Source organism: Capsella rubella, unplaced genomic scaffold (genome assembly GCF_000375325.1).
Source record: "Capsella rubella cultivar Monte Gargano unplaced genomic scaffold, Caprub1_0 scaffold_6, whole genome shotgun sequence".
In the NCBI taxonomy this organism is placed as follows: domain Eukaryota; kingdom Viridiplantae; phylum Streptophyta; class Magnoliopsida; order Brassicales; family Brassicaceae; genus Capsella; species Capsella rubella.
The window spans coordinates 13,391,309-13,410,128 of NW_006238918.1; the positions used below are offsets into that span (position 1 = coordinate 13,391,309).

Genomic DNA, 18,820 nt, shown 5'->3' on the forward strand with positions numbered 1-18,820 from the left:
TCACCAAAAGCAGAGAGACTTTACAACAAATTTTCATATATCCCAAAAACCAATTGTAGTTTTGTTTCTTGGTTCCTTAGGCAAGGCTTTATAGGTGTTTTGAGTTTTGATCCTATGAAAGCTCGAGCTATAGGTAAGAAGACCACCTTCTACTTTGGTTCCTAGCTAGGTAGTATGGCTAGAAAAAGGTTTAAAAGATTCTATTTGTCTACTCAACTCAGCTCCTGATCAGGATTCAAACCAAGAGTACCTATATAAGGATCCTACCTATTAGACTTGTTCACATTTGAAATCTTTGTTTCATGTTAATCTAATCTCTTTTTCACGTGTAAGAAACAATTAAGATCGATACACATCTTTGAGTAGATTAAAGGGAAAAAACCTAAAAATTCACCATCTATTATTCTTTTGGACGTTTAATACATGTACCTTTTCAATTTGACTAAAAAACTTTGTTTATTTAATTTTGTTATAAAAAGTCTTCGTGTATTTAACTTTTGGTAAATTTCTACCTATGATCACAAACCAAAAATAAATTCCAATTTTACCCCTATCATCTGAATTTGTTATTAATGTTTAAATAATGTGGTAGTAATTTTTAAAAGTTCATGTATTAATCCTCCTTTAAATAACAGTTTTTGCACCCGTGTAAGGCTATTGTCACAAAACAAAACATAAGTACTCGAGTGACTTGGCCAAAACATATTGTTTTTAACCATTGTTGAAGGATGTTTTGCAAGGTTATTAATTCAATCCTACTCTGATCATGAATCTAAATAATATTCTCATAGGTTTGATTAATTGCATTGTAATTATTGTTTACTCAAACAAGACTAGAAAACGAAACTATGAACATGCCTTACGAATTTGTTTCTGTCTGTTTTATAAATGTATATAGACGAATAGATGCCCTGAACGTTTTAAAATGTGTATGTGTGTTGGTAGATGTCCTTTTACATCATTCCTAGAGATCTATTCTATCCAAAAAATTTATAAGTTGCGTATGTAAACGTAGATGTGTTTCTTGCAAGGAAATAAACAGAGATCGATCATATACAAATAAATTTTCATACACATTCACACGACCACACATGCATGGTAGATGTGTGTTTTTGGTTTGTTTCATGGATATAGAGATACGTCCAATCACATTTCCTAGTATAAACGTTTGGAGTCTACTTAAACCATTATGTACGTGAAGTTAATTATGTCCTAATAGGCCCGCCTAGCTACTTCTTCTTTTGTTTTCGTTTCTAATGTCCTGATGAGCTAAGATACCAAAGCATAGATATTTTCGTTTGGCCAAGGGTTTTCATCCGTTTTTTTTCGAGGCTCTAGGAAAATTACGGATTTCGGTCCTAAACCTCTTAGTTATCAAGAAAATATAATTTTTAATATATATAGAGAGAGACCACTGGCGAACATGCTTGAGTAAATGTTTTTACATGTGAATTGTTGTTATTCTAAAGGTTTGGTTTGAAACAAAAGTGGGTATGAAGAAGAGAATTACAACATTTTAGTTTGCATCTAAGTGATTTTTTTTTATTATAAATGAGTGTTTAGTATCTAATGCAAAACTGATTACATGATAAAACCTAACAAAGCTCGTCTTGTAGTACGTGGAATGATCGGCTAGATATTTAAACCTGATTTTTCTTTTTTTGTGTGTTTACTATAACATTTAGATCTAAAGTCATACTTTTCTTTAAAAAAGAAAGAAGAAAAATCTCACAAAATTAAGTTCCAGTTTCTTTTTTGACATCTCAAAATTATTTTTAATTTTGATATTTGCCCTAATAAATGTATTGTAATAAGCTCATAAATAAATGCACACATTTTTTAGATGAAGCCAAATGGCAAAATTTACAAGTATTAAAGACAAGCTCATTATATATATGTTTGGTTTTATAATATTCAGAATGAGCTTTGAACTTGCTGATATTTACATATTTTAAAAGTTAACATCAGAAAATCCATTATAATTGATATTAGTGAAAAAAAAAAAATCTAAACTCTAAAGTATACATAGCAACCCTTCTACTACTGCTATATTATAATTTGGTTACAAATTATATATTGCGTTAGTACTATAGTAAGTAGTAACTTTGAAATGATGTTTTCTTCTATTGAAATTTTCCAATTTGCGATGTGAAATTAATCATTTTTTTGTTGACCATTTATACTCTACATGGAGTTTGTTAATTATTAATTGATTTTTTTTCTTAGGCAAATAATAAATAAAATATTTTTAATCTATACTTTTTCTGTTTTAATCTATAAATTAATTTTAGGGAAAAAGTTATGTTACAAAATAAGTGAGATTTCAATTTTTTATGAAAAGTTAAAAGTATTAAATATTTTTGACCAATTAAACTTTACAATATGTTTTCTTGTTGGTTGAATTAAATTCATGGTTAGTGATGTTTTATGCAAAAGAGGTAAACTAATGAGACTATGATTTGATAAATTAATAATTACCAAGTCATTTGTCATTTTGTAAGCTTAAAAAGTCATTTGTCATTATGTATTACAAGTCTAATCATAAATGTATGTTTAATTTTAATTCAATATTAATACCCTTCAAATTTTTAAATAAGAGTTAGTAAATGACTTCTTTTTTTTCTCTTTCACACGGTGCATGCATTGTATTCACACAATCACACCTATTTGTATCATTTGTATTGTCATATCATAACATCTTTGTATCTCTTATTATGATCCCTCTCTCTATATAAACACCAACCCAATCGACCAAACCTTCTTCTCTGATTTACCAAACTAAGATAGTTTCTCAAATCATTTAATCAATTTTATTTCTTCTTCTTCTCCTTCTTCATCATCACCAAGTACATTCAAAGTTATGGGGTTTGCACATCTTAACCTTGTTCGGAAGATCGTTGGAATAATAGGTTTTAATTAGTCCAGTGTTTTTTTATATTATTCTAATCTACAAGTTATATTAAATAACATGATTATCTTATTTTTCTTGACTTGGGATAATTTTGTTTGCAGGAAACTTCATTGCTCTATGTCTGTTCTTGTCACCAACGTAAGTATATATATGCTTTAAAGATACATGCAAAGAGAATTCATATAATGTATAATTAAGAATAAGAAACTCATAATTGTGTTCTTAGTAAGTTTTAAGACATATGGTACCTCTTGAAAGATATTTTAGATTTTGTTTTGTTCTTTCATCACTGAATCCTTCAATTTTTTTCTGAGTAATCACAATTTTTAAGTTGATACTTTTTTCTCATATTATAATATTTTTCTATCATATTAATAACAACTAAAAAAGTTTATTTATGTTCTAGATTTTCTTCCAAATAAAAGACAAATTAAAGTACATTTATAATTAATAATTTCTAATAAAATAGATGATAATTTTTTTTTTAATTATTAATGTCTCAGGCCAACATTTGTCGGGATAGTGAAAAAGAAGTCAGTAGAGGCATACTCGCCAATACCGTATTTAGCGACTCTCATAAACTGTATGGTTTGGGTTCTTTACGGCCTCCCTAAGGTGCATCCGGACAGCACATTGGTCCTTACGATCAACGGCACGGGAATCGCGATCGAAATCGTTTTCCTTGCAATATTTTTTATCTATTGCGGCCATAAAAAACAGCGGTTGGCAATAGCCGCTGTTTTAGCGGGCGAAACCGCGCTTGTAGCTATTCTCGCGGTTTTGGTCTTTACCCTCCAACACACTACCGATCAACGAACGATGAGCGTTGGAATCGTTTGTTGCGTTTTCAACGTTATGATGTACGCTTCTCCATTATCTGTCATGGTACGTTACATTTTATATGATTTTATCCTTATTTTTTTTTGTGACTAAATTATGGTAGAATCCAAAACATGAACTAACCATATAGCATTGTGTTGGCCAAAATAATTATAATGAAGAAAATGGTAATAAAGACAAAAAGTGTGGAGTTCATGCCGTTTTGGCTATCGTTCGCTGCGTTTCTCAATGCAGGCGTTTGGACAATCTATGCACTCATGCCTTTCGACCCATTCATTGCTGTGAGTTTTTCATGTGTCACCTACAAAAATGAATACTTATGTGTGAATAAAATGTATGTGGAATTGTAAAATTTGAATTGGTTCTTTTTTTTATTTGTGAAGTAAAGACTAATTAACAAGAGTAATATTTTGTAGATACCAAATGGGATTGGATGTGTATTTGGATTGGGACAGTTGATATTATATGGTGCATACTACAAATCTACAAAGAAGATAATGGCGGAGAGACAAGAACAACCTGGTTACATAGACTTATCAACTGCCGTGGCTCGTACCGAATCCGAAAAATTAGAGAATTTCAACAAACAAATTATTGGAGTTTGATTTTGTTTGGCTTGATCACATCTTCTAATATGAATAAAGATGTTAAAAAGTTTCATTTACTTTGTTTTGAACGTTTCAAATTTCGTAATTTGATTTTGATGTGTTAATCTAAATGGTAAGTAAGAGATGAATTTGTCTCATGGAATGGTACATCATATTAATAGATGGGAAAACATTCTACTATTTTCTTTGCAACTAAAATATTTATGTTGGTTTATGTTTTTTATACTTTAATTAATTTATAGTTTTAGTTTATTTGGATCAAATATGTTTTGGAAGACCCTCGCAAAGGTAGATGTGATTGACTCCATGAACATACACAATCTTCTTGCATTTGCTATTCAAATTGAAGGTAACTAGGCATGACTTGGTTGAAGAAAGCTTTTTCAACTTGTGGCTCAACGTAACTCGTTACGACGTTCCTAAAGATCCATAGTTAGTTCAGTCTTTAGGAGCCACCCATCTCCACTATTTTACAGATCAAGATTCTTATTTCATGGTTTAGATAATCCTATGAAAATGCCATGACAAACAAACTATCAAAGATTGTTAAATAGGATAAAAAGAAAATGTAAGTCAAAGGCTTTATTCTAGTAAAAATGTCTTCATGTGTAGTCAGAATCTGCACACAAACAATCAGTTTTAATCAAGGGAGCATGAGAGAGGTGCGTCTAGATGTGTGATTTTATAATGGGAAAAAGTGTCGGTTACTACATGAACAATCAAAATTAGGCTAAATAAACCATGAACTTTGTGGAAGGTCATTTAATACATCAAGTGTTGTTGACTATCAGTTTAACAAATCAAATATCGTTGACCAAGCCAAAACACACATATCGTTAAATTAAACATTACATTCGTTTAATCAATAGATTGGTATGTACCTTTGTTTCCACATGTTTTTGTCTTTCACATCCTCAAATTTTCAAAAGGAAAAAAAAGTGTTCACTATACTATACTTTTAAACTATTTAGAATTCATGTTTTTCAAAAAAAATCTATCGAAAAGTCAGATAATAATTATAATCCAAAAAAATAAATAAGTCAAATACGATAAGCAAATCCTATATAAATCACTTACTAACAAACCAAAGAAATATAACGATTCTAAAGCAACATGTTAACTAAATTAAACAACACTCAAATTTTTGGCGCGCTTTGAACTTTTTTTTATAACTGTTCCAACAGATTTTTGATATTTCTGAAATTTGGCGCACTTTGATTTTTTGTTTAACCGTTTCTAACGGATTATTAGTATTAATGAAATTTGACACGTTTTCAATTTTTTTAAAAGTACTTCAAAACTATTATGTTTCATGAGATACTTATGTTATGATATTATATAGTCCTTAAATCCAACATATTTCAAGGACTGGATCCAGTAGAAAGACTTTGTTTCGTAAGAAAAAACATGATTCGCTGGAAAAACTTGGTTCCTCTCAGCATTGAGGAAATAAAATTCTGTTTTATTAATTTATTAGTCAAATATGGCCAAGCAAACATTAATTAGATTTCTATCATAAGTAGTTCTCTAAGATCCTAAGAATGTCTATATGTATAACACTCTTATTCACTTCGTTCTAAGTTGCTTCCTACTACTTATTCTTCTTTTGCAGCCATAACTAGGTACAACTTTCTGGTGCATCTATTCTTCAACAGGTGCTTGTGGTGCTGCATGTGCTCCATCTACATAGTTAACTTGCAGCCGAATCCGTGCTATCGGTCCAGGAGCTGGTGCATCGGGTGGATATTCCGACCCCGGTCCGGAAAGGAAAACAACATTCACCTACATATACATGTTCCCTCAATAACCATTGCAAATTTGGTATGAGCTAATGGTAAAAAGAGTCAATAAATACCTCAACAGGTCCATCAGCAATAAGATGTTGTGCTATGCCAAGGCTTTGTCCAAGACCGGAAAGGGAGACATGGAGTATTCCGTTGCGACGACTAGCTAGTACAAGACTATCTGTAATTGAGATCATTGGTTGGAACCAACCACTCATGTAAAGTATTTGCCGACCCTATACATATAACCAAACATATCAGAAAAAAGAAAAAAAGAAAAAAAAAAGAAATGCTTCTATTGAATGAGTTTGAGATATTAAGCAAATACAATGCCAGTCAATATCAGTCGGGATGGTAACGACACCACGGTGGCTTGTGAAACGTATCCACTCCCTGACATGATGTAGAATCCTTGACGACTTGTCCTAGAAAGAGCTGATAGAATAGTGACGACGTCCTGTTTGGTATAAGTTCAAAACATCGATCTCTTTTAGAAGAACTAAAGATTAATGAGAAGATATGGAACTAATTTAATGGAGGAAAAGAAAGAAACTAGTTACGGTTTGATTCTGGATGATTAGGGTTCTTCGTGCAATGGGTGGTTGCACTACAAAGAAAAAAAAAAAATAATCAAGAATCATAAAAATGGAGATTAGAAAATACTCCATCCGTTCTTATATAGATGATTTTTTTTTTTCTAAAATAGATGATTTTTTCACAAATCTATGCAAAATTGAATATTGTTTTTATCAATTTATATTTTGCATATTGTTTTTTCATTTGTTGAATTTTTTTTCAAATAGATCGAGATGTTTTTCTTTAGAAATAAACAAAACTTAAATGATTTCTTAATCTATATGCATTTGCTAAAAAAATCATATATTCTAGAACGGAGGGAATATAATAAAACACTAAATGAGAGTATGCATGCATAGCATATTACCAAATGGATTCATCCCCCTTCCTTGACCACCATTTCTGAGAATTGAATATAAAAAGAGCTCATTACAATATCACATCAAATTAATATTGCATCACAATTCCAAACTCTAATATTGATAAATGCAAGAAAACATAAAATGAAGAAGAAAACAAAAAAAAAGAGACCTTGGTTGTGTCTGATCCACTGAAACCGAAGAGTCCTCGCTCATGTCTTAACTTAGGAGCCAAAGGAGAGAAAGATATTTGGATTTGTGAGGTATACTTTGCATCTAAGGTACTTGTATTTATAGGTACAACGACGAATCAGAAGCAGCAATTAATACATTAATTTATCTTAGATGCAATTTTGTTTTAGTTTTATAGAAACTAATTCAATTGTTAGATACGAGAATTTGACTCTTCTTACTGTTTTTTATATATATAGTATCTTAGATATTGTTCAACAATATGGTAATGCATTTACTTTAATCATGATATGACAAATTAATCTGTTTTTTGGTAGTAATAATCTTACTTGGTAGTGATTACTAATACTCAAATATTTAGAATTAATAAGTTAGGTTACTATTAATCCAAATAAATAGGAAACCCAAAAAAATAGAAAGACTATTTGCAAGTTTCTATAAAGTCTAAACCATGGTTTGGATGATCCAAGACAAACTCCTTGGCAACTTCTTGATTGTGATATTGTGGAAACAAAATGTTCGCTATACTACACTTAAAATATATTTAATGTCAGTTTAATAAAAAACAAAAATTATTTTAAAGTTAGATAATTTATGATCCAAAGAGATAACTAATTAACTATAAGTCAAATACATTAAGCAAATCGTAGAAAAATCACTTACTAACAAAAAGGAAGAAATATGACAAAACCCGAAACAAACAAGTGTTAACTAAATGGAACACTTTATGTTTTTGGCGCGCTTTTTTAAATTTGGTTTGTAACGGCCATTAACGAATTTTCGATATTTATAAAATTTAGTGCGTTTTGATTTTTTTTAACGGTTTCCAATAAATTTTGTATATCTATAAAATTTGACGCATTTTATTTACAGATTTTGTATATCCATAAATTTGACACGCTTTATTTACAGATTTTCAAATGCGAATATGATATCTTAGTCATCATCTGTTAACATAACAGTAACACTACGCGCATGTTCAGCAATTAATAGCAACGATTGCGAATATTCACCACAAAGTTACTTTCATATCTCTTTTATTTCTTGTTCGTCTCTTCTATTTTCTATTGTAGCGATTAAAGTCTTTGAAATCTAAAATCACCGATTAAAACAGCGACACAATCCAAAACTTGTTTTCAAAATGTGGACATTTTTTTAATCTACAAATATGTGTAACAAATCAAATTTCTATTGACAAATAATTTTAGATCTGTATTTTTCTTATCTTTTTCTCTGTACGACACAGCTGAAGTTAAAAAAAAACCCACTCGTTTTAGAACTAGTCGCACGACTCTAAAACGAACAAATCATGTTTCTCGGTTTGACAGAATAGTTTGTGTAAAAAGATTCAAATTTTAGTTAAATTCATGTAACTATAAGCACATTTTAAAATTCTTTGTATAAATACGATACACGTCTTAAAATCCTGTGATGTTTTCCCACAATTTCGATGTGCATTATCTAAGAGGGGAGAAATAAACTCTTTTAAAAGTAATGGGGTGTAATGTTAAAACGTTTAAAAGTTGAGCGGTTAGAATTAAACAATTATAATCCATCGTCGTCTCTTCTTCAGTCATCGTCATTACTCCCGGAGTCAAAAACGTCACTGCTCACTCCAAATTTTGAAAATCAAACGGCGAAAACGCGATTCTCTCATCGGAGATGGCGGAGAAGAAGAGATGGATTGCGATGTTTACGAAACACATCAAGCAGAAACGAAAGGTCTACCACGACGGCTTCCTTGATTTGCATATCACCAGACGAAAGGTGTTTCTCTCTTTAGTCTTTCGCTTGCGATTCTTCGTATAAAATCAATCCACTAGGTTATTATCTTGGATTTTTTGGAATGAGATCGTTGGATTGTTTGATTTTGTGAAGAAATCTCTAAGCTATCTCGGAAATTTTTCTCGTTCCGAGATAGTTTTTGAGGTCTGTTTCTGTGGATTTGGATTTTGACTTGTGATTGTTGATTAGTTGAAGAACATGATACACAGCTATACACTATAACGCAGTTGATGTTTTGATTTGGTTTCCATGTTTGATTAATTTATCGAATATGCTAGAGCTTTTTACTTTTGGGATTTCTCGATTTCTGGAGGATTTTGTTAGAACAAATTCTGAAATTGAGTTGAGTAGATCTGAAGCTTACTTGTTTCTCTTACACAGGATCTAGTTGCTAGTTTAGAGTGGCAATTTTGGACTATTTGGATGAGTGAATATTGTGCTTTCCAGTTTCATCATAATTTTAGTAGTAGGTCTCAGAGCTAACCTTAGTGTATTGTAAACCAGGTGACGCTGTATGACGAGGCAGAGAATCTACTTGAAAGCAGGATGCTAAAGGCAGGCGAAGTTGTGGACACAGGTGAAACAATCACATTTCAAGCTTACCTTGTGGATGTAGGCGATCCTAAGGATGGAAGTAAGGCTTCAATTGATATAAAGGTTGAACCAAGCGATCAAGGCTCTGCGCCCAAATCATTTGCAGTGCGCAGGCCAAATTTTAAGAAGAGTTCTCTTCGTTTTGGTATGATGTTCTGTTATCCTAACTCTTACAATTTTTGTAGGGAAGTTTATCCTCTTGAAGAGTGTTGCTATACTAATTTCCCTTTTTGTTCTGGCAGATGAGAAAAAGCCTAACCTTGTGAATAAACTTTCTTCAAAAAGTCTCAGTCCATCTCACAATATGATTAGAGGTGAGTTTACTTGTGTTAGTAACTTTGCATTTGCGAAATGTAAATCCCTCTTCTACTCCTAGCAAGAACTTTTAATGCATATTAATCCAATTTCCTTGGAGAGTGAAAATAGAGCACTGCAGGCTAGTAATGTTTTCCCTCTACAATTTCAGCATTCAAAAAGAGAGAACTGCATAAGTATGTGGCACTGACTCCAGACACTATGAAGTCAGCAACAAAAGGTTTGATACTTTCTAATCCTTTCGTTGAAATCATTTTGCAAATTATGTATTGGATAACAGAATGTTGGAACCATTTCATAGCTAAACTTTGGCATTTTGCCAAAATGGAAATTAATGCTTCAATCATCTATCGCTGAACTGTATCCATTGAATCTGGAACATTTTAATGTGGTTTACATATTCATGTTTGGTAAATATCAATATTATATCAATCACACTGATGGATGATACGGTGAAAATTGTGCTAAGAATTAACTCTGAAGACCTGAATTCTATTTAGATCATATTGATAATGTGCCTTCTTCAACCTTGTTGAATAAGATTGATGCTTTTCCAGGTTGTTCTAGAGTTTGAGACGCCTTTTATCTGATAACTCTAACAGTATGGAGAATAATTATTTCTTCAGAATATGTTCTTCGTAAAGTTCCTGTTAGAGATATAATAGTTTCTTCATGTGTTTCTTTTTGCTCTGCCTAGTATTCATATGTAAAAGCTTTGATAAAAACACATCCGTATGTATATACTTCTTGATTTTTTCACGCTATGACTAACAGCAACAAGTCTGCAGGCTTTGTACCTCTTGGTTCAGCTGATAAAGAAAGCAATAGCCACTCTTTGATCAACTCTCTTTGTGATGGTAAGACCTGGAAAATTTACCCACCACATCTTTTTTTTTGATAATAGTGGTAATTAAAGCGTTTTCTCAGCTAGGTTACAATACTTGCAAACAGACTTTTTTCTTGTCTAAGATGTTGGATGTTTAAAAAAAAAAAAAAAACTCCAAACAACTGATCAGTATATTAGATTTGAATAAAACTCATGTTTGTGAAGCCACTTTCCTCATCATTAGAAATATTCCAATCATTCTTCTGTTTGATGTTGCAATAGTTTAATCTGACATATCCTGTCCTCCTTGTGTGAATGTGCAGGAAGGTCCGCTGCAGATTCAAGGTTAGAGAATGATGAGCTAAGCAAGGACGTTCCTCCGTACAAGCCTTTACGTGATGGTGGGTCTAATATTTGTATTTTTCCTCAAGTGGTTTATTTATAATACCATTTCATGAGACCATTCATTAGCCAAGTTTTTCTTTCGATGCAGTAAATCAGATACTCTCCATCCTTCAGAGACGGAATGTTACAGGGACATGTTCTGATTATAAACTGCAACCATCAGTGCTTTTAACAAAAGTATCTCCAGAATCTGATACCAGCCAAAGCCACAAGATACAGTCTGTTTCAACGAAAGGTGATTCTAGAATTTAATATTGTAGACTTGTAAAGCTTAACTGAATCCAAGTTACAAATAGTGAGCATTTCAGTATACAAAACTGTAGTTATAGTTATATAGGTTATATCTAATTTTATTATTGAAATCTAAAATGACTTTTTTTTTCCTGTTGCTAATCTGAGTTGTAGCAGCATCTAGGGAACAAGTGATGGTTCAAGAAACCTCATCAGCCCGCACAAGAGGTTGCTTAATAAGCGATCCTCCGAGTTTTGACCTTGGAATATAAACAGAGCCCCCTCATGATCTCATTTTACATAAATAGGTAACTCGTTTTTTTACAGTTCACCTCGAGTCGTATAGTCTTTCCGAACATATAGTTTCATACTCTAAGCTGGGTTAAAATCAAAACTAGTAACTAGTAAGTATGTACCGTCTGATAAGTATGCATGTAGTTTTATGCATAAGCACAAATTAGTAAGGAACTTTACTTTTTCTTTGTTTGGGTTTATAGTAGTAATGCAGATGTTAAAATTTGTTGGTGTTTATGAGGTTAAAACTATCATAGTGAAGTCTTTTGAAATTAACCGTTGTAAATACTAAATAGGCTTTCGTTCAAACCTGAATGGTTTATGTTCCAATTTGCGTCCAAGTTAACTACAAACAAACTAATAAAGTACAAGTACAATGTATAACACAAATTAATTAGTTTCCATGAAATTCTCATAATGTACGATGTTAGGAATTTCCAAATTTCTTAAGCCATATTTACATATAATATTGTTATGAAGCTAAATATAGATAAAAGGAACGAGTCTTAAGCATGTCCTACGAGTGCGTTTAACCATAGTAACCACAAATCTCTTCTACAAATATTTCCAAATTTTCAACAACACAAACATAGTAGGAAGAAGTTAACTTGCGAGAGAGATATAATACGTTACGTTTATAGAAAGATCACATACAACAATATATATAGATAAAGAGGGGAAATGGCAGGACCGGAACAAGCGGCGAGGCAGACGAGTGAAGTCTTGGGCCAGCGGAAATCGCTAGGGATATGTCCCGTGAGAGCTGCAGCGGTTGGAGCTGTGATAATCGGTGGACTTGGCTATATGGTTTTGTACAGCAAGAAGAAGCCTGAAGCTACAGCAGGTGATGTCGCGAAAGTTATGTCAGGCGTCGCTGGGACTACAGAGAGCACTCGTCCTCGTAACTAAGCTTCGTAACTTTGAAACTTTTTATATATTTTACTTTCAAACCAAAAGGATTGTTATCTTTGTGATTTGATATACAGTTGAATTCTCTAAACATTTGTTCTATTGGAATCATTAGGTGACTTAATCTTACTCTAGACTTCGTCATAACACCTTCAAATTCGGTTATTTGATGTTACAATCGCAAATCCAAAATATCTCACTCATGCCTAAACTTTCAGGCTGTGTATTCATATATTCGTTTATTTAGCTTAAATATTTAACCCTCTCTCTGCCTTAAATCCATGAAATAAGATTTCGAACACACACTTTTGCTTAAATACATGTGTCTTTGTGTCTTTCATTTAAGAGTTTAAGACTCTTATTTGAGGGTCTTACTCTCAACGGGCTTAACGATCTTTGATAATCACCACTTCTCGCCAGTCAAGATTCTCACTAAGGCTAGCACCAATCGAAGCAAAAGCCTGGCAAGCTCGCGCAAACAGAGTTCCCAAAACCTCGATGATTCAATGCAATTCATATATAATCGGACTCCCTCACGCTAGTTAATAGTCTCAACTTGTACTCGGTAGCTGCTTTCGGATAAAACAAAAGAGAGATTTATTGTATTACTTGGGAGAATGAAGAATGATAAATGTTATATACAAGATTCAATAGCTTACAACCCAAAATATCTCTAACATTTTGGTTAAGATAAGACATGCCAAGTAATCGTAATAGAATTAAGAGGTTATCTAGTTCTAATACAAATAGGGTTTGCAAAGTTGTGTGATCAACAATATAAATATAATTGTTAAGTTGTGACAATTAGATGTGGAGAGAACATTAAACATTAGAAACATTTCCATCTGACCTCAAGGTTGCTCTTTTTTGGACACAGCTAACTATGGTCAACTCAACGTTTACAACTTCCAATGAAATAGAACGCGAAGTTCAATCAAGTTGCCACGTTTAAGACAACACATAAGTCAAGCTGAGCCTTTTCCACTACCCGTGCATATACAACAAATTCAAACAATGACTTACAAGCAGCCGATACACGTATGTTATCTTCTAAGTCTAAATGAGACATTATTATCTCTAGAAGTTCTGAAGGAAGGTCACTAAAACTCGTATTTGAGCTCACATGATTAAGGGCCTTATTCTGCGGATATTTTGATCTACAAAACAAGTAGCATCTTCAAATTAGAAACGTTTTTGAAATAAAAGAACTTTCACTTTGAGAAAAATTTAAAAGTCAAGACCGTGTCAAATTTTATGTTTATTAATTGTCTTGTAAATTAAAATAAATTCAAATCTCTGAGAAAGAAGATCATGAATCTTATATCTCAAATCCAAGTTTCAGTAACCTCTTTCAGCACTCGTAGAGATAAAAACTGTCTCATCTTGACTTCAAAGATAATTACCTGCTAAGTCAAACAAAGTATACCTCAATGTCGTTACTACTATCTAGATATAGTAGTAGTCATCATTAGATGATGAGTCAGAATCAAAGCTCACAAAAATTATATTATATGAGTATTATGCGGTTGAGTTGTTCGGGCGTTTGAACTCTTTTATCCTCTCCAAACATTCCTTCTCAAGATCTTCGTCAAGGTTAATGTTGAAACACTTGTGTAAATCAAGGTGTTCCAAGTGAGGACAACCGTCAGAATAACCTTCAAGCAAGCGATAGTCGATCTGTCCACAAGAAGCTGGAGGTGGCGTAGTGAAAATGCAAGAGTGACATAGATCATGTAACACTAATTTTTCTCACTTCTTGGGGACAGATTGACTAACGCTAACTTGAAGGCCATTCTTGACGGTTGTCCTCACTTGGAACACCTTGTTTTACGCATGTGTTTCAACATTAACCTTGATGAAGATCTTGGTCAAAAGCAATGTTTGGAGAGGATAAAAGATTTCAAACACCCGAAAGACTCAACCGTAGAGTACCCATATGATATAAATTTTGTCAATTTTGATTATGATTCATCATCTGATGATGACTCATATGAGGACTACTACTATATCTAGGAAGTAGTAACGACATTGAAGTTTACTATGTATCAATTAGCAGGTAATTATCTTTGAAGTCAATATGAGACAATTTTTATCTCTACGAGTGTTGAAGGAGTTTAGTGGAATATGGACCTTAGAAGTCAATTAATTTTCCACATCGAGGAAAGCATATAAGCCAAGGATGCTTTTCCCCTACGTGAACATATACAGCTTCACACCATAACTTACAAGCAACCAATCCATGAATGTTATAACCTACTGAGTTATATATAGTAGACATTCATGTCGTTACTGCTATCTGGATATAGTAGTACTCATCATCTGAGTCTTCATCAGATGATGAGTCATAATCAAAATTGACAAAAGGGATACCATATGGGTACTTTGTGTTTGAGTCATTCGCGCGTTTGAACTATTTTATCTTCTCCCAAAATTGTTTCTCACGATCTTTGTCAAGTTTACTGTTGAAACAATTTCATAAGTCAAGGTGTTCAATGTGAGGATAACCGTTCAGAATGGCTTTCAAGCCAGCGTTAGTCAATATGGCCCCAAGAAGCTGGAGGTGGCGTTGTGAAGATGCAAGAGGAAACATTGACTAACACTGGCTTGAAGGCCTTTCTTGACGGTTGTCCTCAATTGGAGCACCTTGATTTACGCAAGTGTTTTGAGATTAACCTTGACAAAGATCTTGAGAAACAATGTTTGGAGAGGATAAAAGAGTTCAAACATCCGAACGACTCAACTGTAGAGTACCCATATGATATCATTCTGTCAAATTTGATTCTAACTCATCATCTAATGATAACTCACATGATAACTACTACTATATCTAGATAGTAGTAATGACATTGAGGTCTGCTATATATGACTTAGCAGGTTATAACATCTGTGGATTGGTTGCTTGTAAGTCATGGTGTGAAGCAGCTGTATATGTTTGGGGAAGGGGAAAAACATTCTTGGCTGTATTTTTTTTAAAGGGGTTTTAAGAGGATTTAGAACTATTTTAAAATGCATTTATAAGGATTTAAAAATGGTTTTAAAAGGATTTAAAAGGGGGTTTAAAGGGTTTCGGAGTTTTACACGGTTTCTAAATGGTTTACAAGGGTTTTGAAAGGCATTTAAAAGGGCTTTAAAATGGTTTTTAAGGATTTACAAGGGTTTTAGAAGTTTTAAAAAGTTTTTATTAAAGGATTTACAAGAGGTTTTAAACGGTTTTGGAAGTTTATAGGGTTTTAAAAGGGTTTACATAGGTTTTTAAAAGCATTACAAGGTATTTTAAAGGATTTTATAAGGGTTTTTAAAATTTTTACAAGTTTTTTGAAGGATTTTATAAGGGTTTTAAAATATTTACAAGATTTTTAAAAGGTTTTTTAAGGAATTGCGGAAATTTTTTGTTGGAAATTTTTAACGGGTAATTTTTCGGAAAATATATTATTTTTGTTGGAAGGAATATTCCTTTCTTCATCATGAGTTCTACTAAAGGATGGTAGTTTAGTCATTTTGTACATAGAATGGAGTATATTTGAACATGAACACCAATGGAGGGTATTTGTACAAAATGGTAACCTAGAAAGGTCATTTTTGCAAATCCCCCATTTTTTAAGATATAAACTAATAGTAAATTAAAAATGAGTGATTACTTTGTATATAAAAAGATGTACTATAAAAATAAATAAATAGATTTAGAGCTGATGGATTGAGTGGTTATACTCTAAATATTAAGTTGGAATCACAGTAAACTAAAAACTATTGAGAAAATAGTTTCTCTGAATCAGCTTAAACATATCATTTTCTGTATTTCTTTAAGAGAATCTCAATATATATTATCAGCAGATTCAATCATTAATCTACGAGAAACCTAAGAAGAATAATGTGGTATTAAAATTTTCAGAAAAATAAACAAATGAGAACAGAAGATGGTTGAAAAGAATAATAACTAATTATAGGGAACTCCACACAAACCCCGCCTCAGAGAAGTTTTCATAGAAAGAAGACAAAAAAAAGAGAAATTTTCTTAGAAAAGGAAAAAAAAAAACAATCAATTCGAAGAGTTCCATTACAAATAATTCGTCAAATACATAGAGATGCTCAGAATCAAGAAATCAAGATGATCAACACAAGTCAGACTTGGTATCTTAGGAAAAGGTACAAGTATGCATACAATATTATACAGAGTAAGCTCATCAAGGAAATCATTCATGGAAGACAAAGCAGAGAATTAATGAAGAAAAAAAATATTGAGATTTTAAATGAAAATAATATGAGGGAGAAATCAATCTAACCCATGAATTGTGAAGAAGACTTGGCTTGCTCCAGAAGAATTCATAGAGAAGCAAACCCCAACGGAAATTGTCGCCGTCACGTAGAAGCAATAGCTGAATACAAGCGAGAAACAAATCAAATATGGAAAATAAGAAGAGAGAATCCATCAAGGAGATGTTCATATAAAGATTAAGATTGAGACACAAAACCTACCATGGAGTTTCACATATGTAGTACTGATGAGAATTCCCCAAGCAAAAGGAGTACAAGTTTAGAAGGAGAGCTGGGGTAAGCTTGCGGCGATGAGAACGAAGAAGAGTTGAATTTTGAGAATATATATATATATGGTGCCGTATGTGGGGCAAAAAGACCATAACCTAATAAACCAATCCGAACCAAACCAAGATAAATAATTTGGTTTGGTTATGATTTAGCAAAACCTTTTTTTTGTCTATTATGGGCCTTGATTGGGTGCACACTATTGTAGTAAATCCATTTAGCTAAACAACCAAAGTTTTCTAATCTTTCCGTAGTTACCAAAAATCACATTTTATGAAAAAATTCAGAAAAACTTACTTAATTTTTTTATTTTTTCTTTAAGTTATCACTATTTATTATTTTTCCAACACAAAACAAAAAGTAAATTAAAATAGATGACGTAGAAAGGTTTTAAAAAATAATTATATAAAAACCAAAAACTAAATAAATTATTTTTCAAGATTTTACTAAAACTAAAATCAACACCAGAAATTAAAAAAAAACTGCAAAAACCAAAATTAAGAGAATGATTCTTAATAAAGAGCTAAGTGTACATGTTCTAGAAAACTATCCCCTATATATTAAATGAGAAGTACAAAAGTATCTCGGGTCGGTTTTTAAACAATTTCAACCCGGAAGTTCGATTCAGATATTCCATAAATGACTTACTTGCTTTTAAATAGTGATTACGTTTAAGCCTTTTTCAATAAATATAAAGGGGGCCTTTCTCAGCCCTTGACTAATAACAAAACATGAACGATTAAGACAACATTGATTATATGTTTATATGTAACAATGTTTTTCAAATCATATATATAAAAGTAAGGTTCCACTCTCTCCTTATTGGTGGAAAAATATTTAAGGCTTTAATTTTTTTTTTAAAAATAAATAAATAAATGTTTATGACAATCATTCAATACAAAATTTAATTACACTATAAGTTATAATCAAATGACAAAGAAAATGAAAGGACTTAATCATATATCATTCAACAAATTTTTTAAGCCTTATTGGTGGAAAGTTATTTAAAATCATATATATATAAGTAAGGTTTCACTTTCTTTATTGTTCCATTTTGTATTTATTTTTAACCAAAAAACACATTTAATCATATACATTAATTCATACTTTAAATTCAGACTTTACTACTAAAATGAAACTGAAAATTATATAAATTTCCAAAGACTATTGGTTTTCTTTATTGAATTCCAATTAAACACACTATAAATTATAATTATAACTCCTCTAATTTAATTATTTTAAAAATGTAACTTACCATATCTCATATCTTCATTATTCTCTTTGTTTTTTTTAAAAGTTCTTGCATGGGGTGAAAACTCATTTAAAATATCATTGTAAGAGTTTGATTAATTATTTAGTTTAAACTTTTGTTTTCAATTTTATTTATTTTTTGTTTTTATGTATTTTTTTATGTCTTCATTGTTTTTTATATTTTTAAATGTAATACATATGTATAATAATATTTTATGGTTATAAGAAAATCAAGCTAAAGAAACCATTTTCATTATTTTACTTTGGATGTTTGTTTCTTTCTCACATATTCATGTATATTTAATTTATTTTCAAAAGTATGTAATTTTTTAACAAAATAAAATTTTTGTTATATAATTATCAAACCAATTTGTAAGACATTCTTTTAAGAATAATGATCC

The 18,820-nt window shown here is 31.6% G+C and overlaps 4 protein-coding genes across 8 annotated transcripts; 2 read left to right on the forward strand and 2 right to left on the reverse strand.

The window, feature by feature from the left end:
* The first annotated feature begins 2,009 nt into the window (after positions 1-2,009).
* On the forward strand, positions 2,010-4,539 carry LOC17882219 (bidirectional sugar transporter SWEET7). Of its 2 annotated transcripts, XM_023781094.1 has the most exons (6): positions 2,010-2,092; positions 2,848-2,909; positions 3,013-3,049; positions 3,415-3,796; positions 3,913-4,032; positions 4,168-4,539. In XM_023781094.1, exons 2-6 carry the CDS (start codon positions 2,861-2,863, stop codon positions 4,354-4,356), a joined length of 777 nt encoding a protein of 258 aa, XP_023636862.1. In that variant the 5' UTR covers positions 2,010-2,092; positions 2,848-2,860; the 3' UTR covers positions 4,357-4,539. The 2 variants fall into 2 exon arrangements, with proteins under 2 accessions (XP_023636862.1, XP_006289873.1); XM_006289811.2 differs by lacking the exon at positions 2,010-2,092 and having other exon boundaries at positions 2,152-2,909.
* Positions 4,540-6,000: 1,461 nt separating this feature from the next.
* LOC17883838 lies at positions 6,001-7,294 on the reverse strand. The gene is made up of 6 exons (XM_006289036.1): positions 7,251-7,294; positions 7,087-7,121; positions 6,704-6,750; positions 6,472-6,600; positions 6,215-6,379; positions 6,001-6,141 (listed from the first exon to the last, which is right to left on the reverse strand). Exons 1-6 carry the CDS (start codon positions 7,292-7,294, stop codon positions 6,001-6,003), a joined length of 561 nt encoding a protein of 186 aa, XP_006289098.1.
* A 1,572-nt stretch (positions 7,295-8,866) lies between these two features.
* LOC17884162 lies at positions 8,867-12,758 on the forward strand. Of its 3 annotated transcripts, none has more exons than XM_023781242.1 (9): positions 8,867-9,037; positions 9,560-9,794; positions 9,892-9,963; positions 10,116-10,184; positions 10,753-10,821; positions 11,114-11,191; positions 11,284-11,430; positions 11,601-11,734; positions 12,389-12,758. In XM_023781242.1, exons 1-8 carry the CDS (start codon positions 8,933-8,935, stop codon positions 11,696-11,698), a joined length of 873 nt encoding a protein of 290 aa, XP_023637010.1. In that variant the 5' UTR covers positions 8,867-8,932; the 3' UTR covers positions 11,699-11,734; positions 12,389-12,758. The 3 variants fall into 3 exon arrangements, with proteins under 3 accessions (XP_023637010.1, XP_006288370.1, XP_006288369.1); XM_006288308.2 differs by having other exon boundaries at positions 12,409-12,758; XM_006288307.2 differs by having other exon boundaries at positions 11,604-11,734; positions 12,409-12,758.
* An 8-nt stretch (positions 12,759-12,766) lies between these two features.
* Positions 12,767-17,284, reverse strand: LOC111830100. Of its 2 annotated transcripts, none has more exons than XR_002833403.1 (3): positions 17,103-17,209; positions 16,910-17,002; positions 12,767-13,198 (listed from the first exon to the last, which is right to left on the reverse strand). XR_002833403.1 is itself a non-coding variant. In XM_023781243.1 (3 exons), the coding sequence occupies exons 1-3, from the start codon at positions 17,261-17,263 to the stop codon at positions 13,564-13,566; spliced, it is 477 nt and encodes a 158-aa protein (XP_023637011.1). In that variant the 5' UTR covers positions 17,264-17,284; the 3' UTR covers positions 13,439-13,563. The 2 variants fall into 2 exon arrangements, 1 of the variants encoding a protein (XP_023637011.1); XM_023781243.1 differs by lacking the exon at positions 12,767-13,198 and adding an exon at positions 13,439-13,786 and having other exon boundaries at positions 17,103-17,284.
* Positions 17,285-18,820: the final 1,536 nt, after the last annotated feature.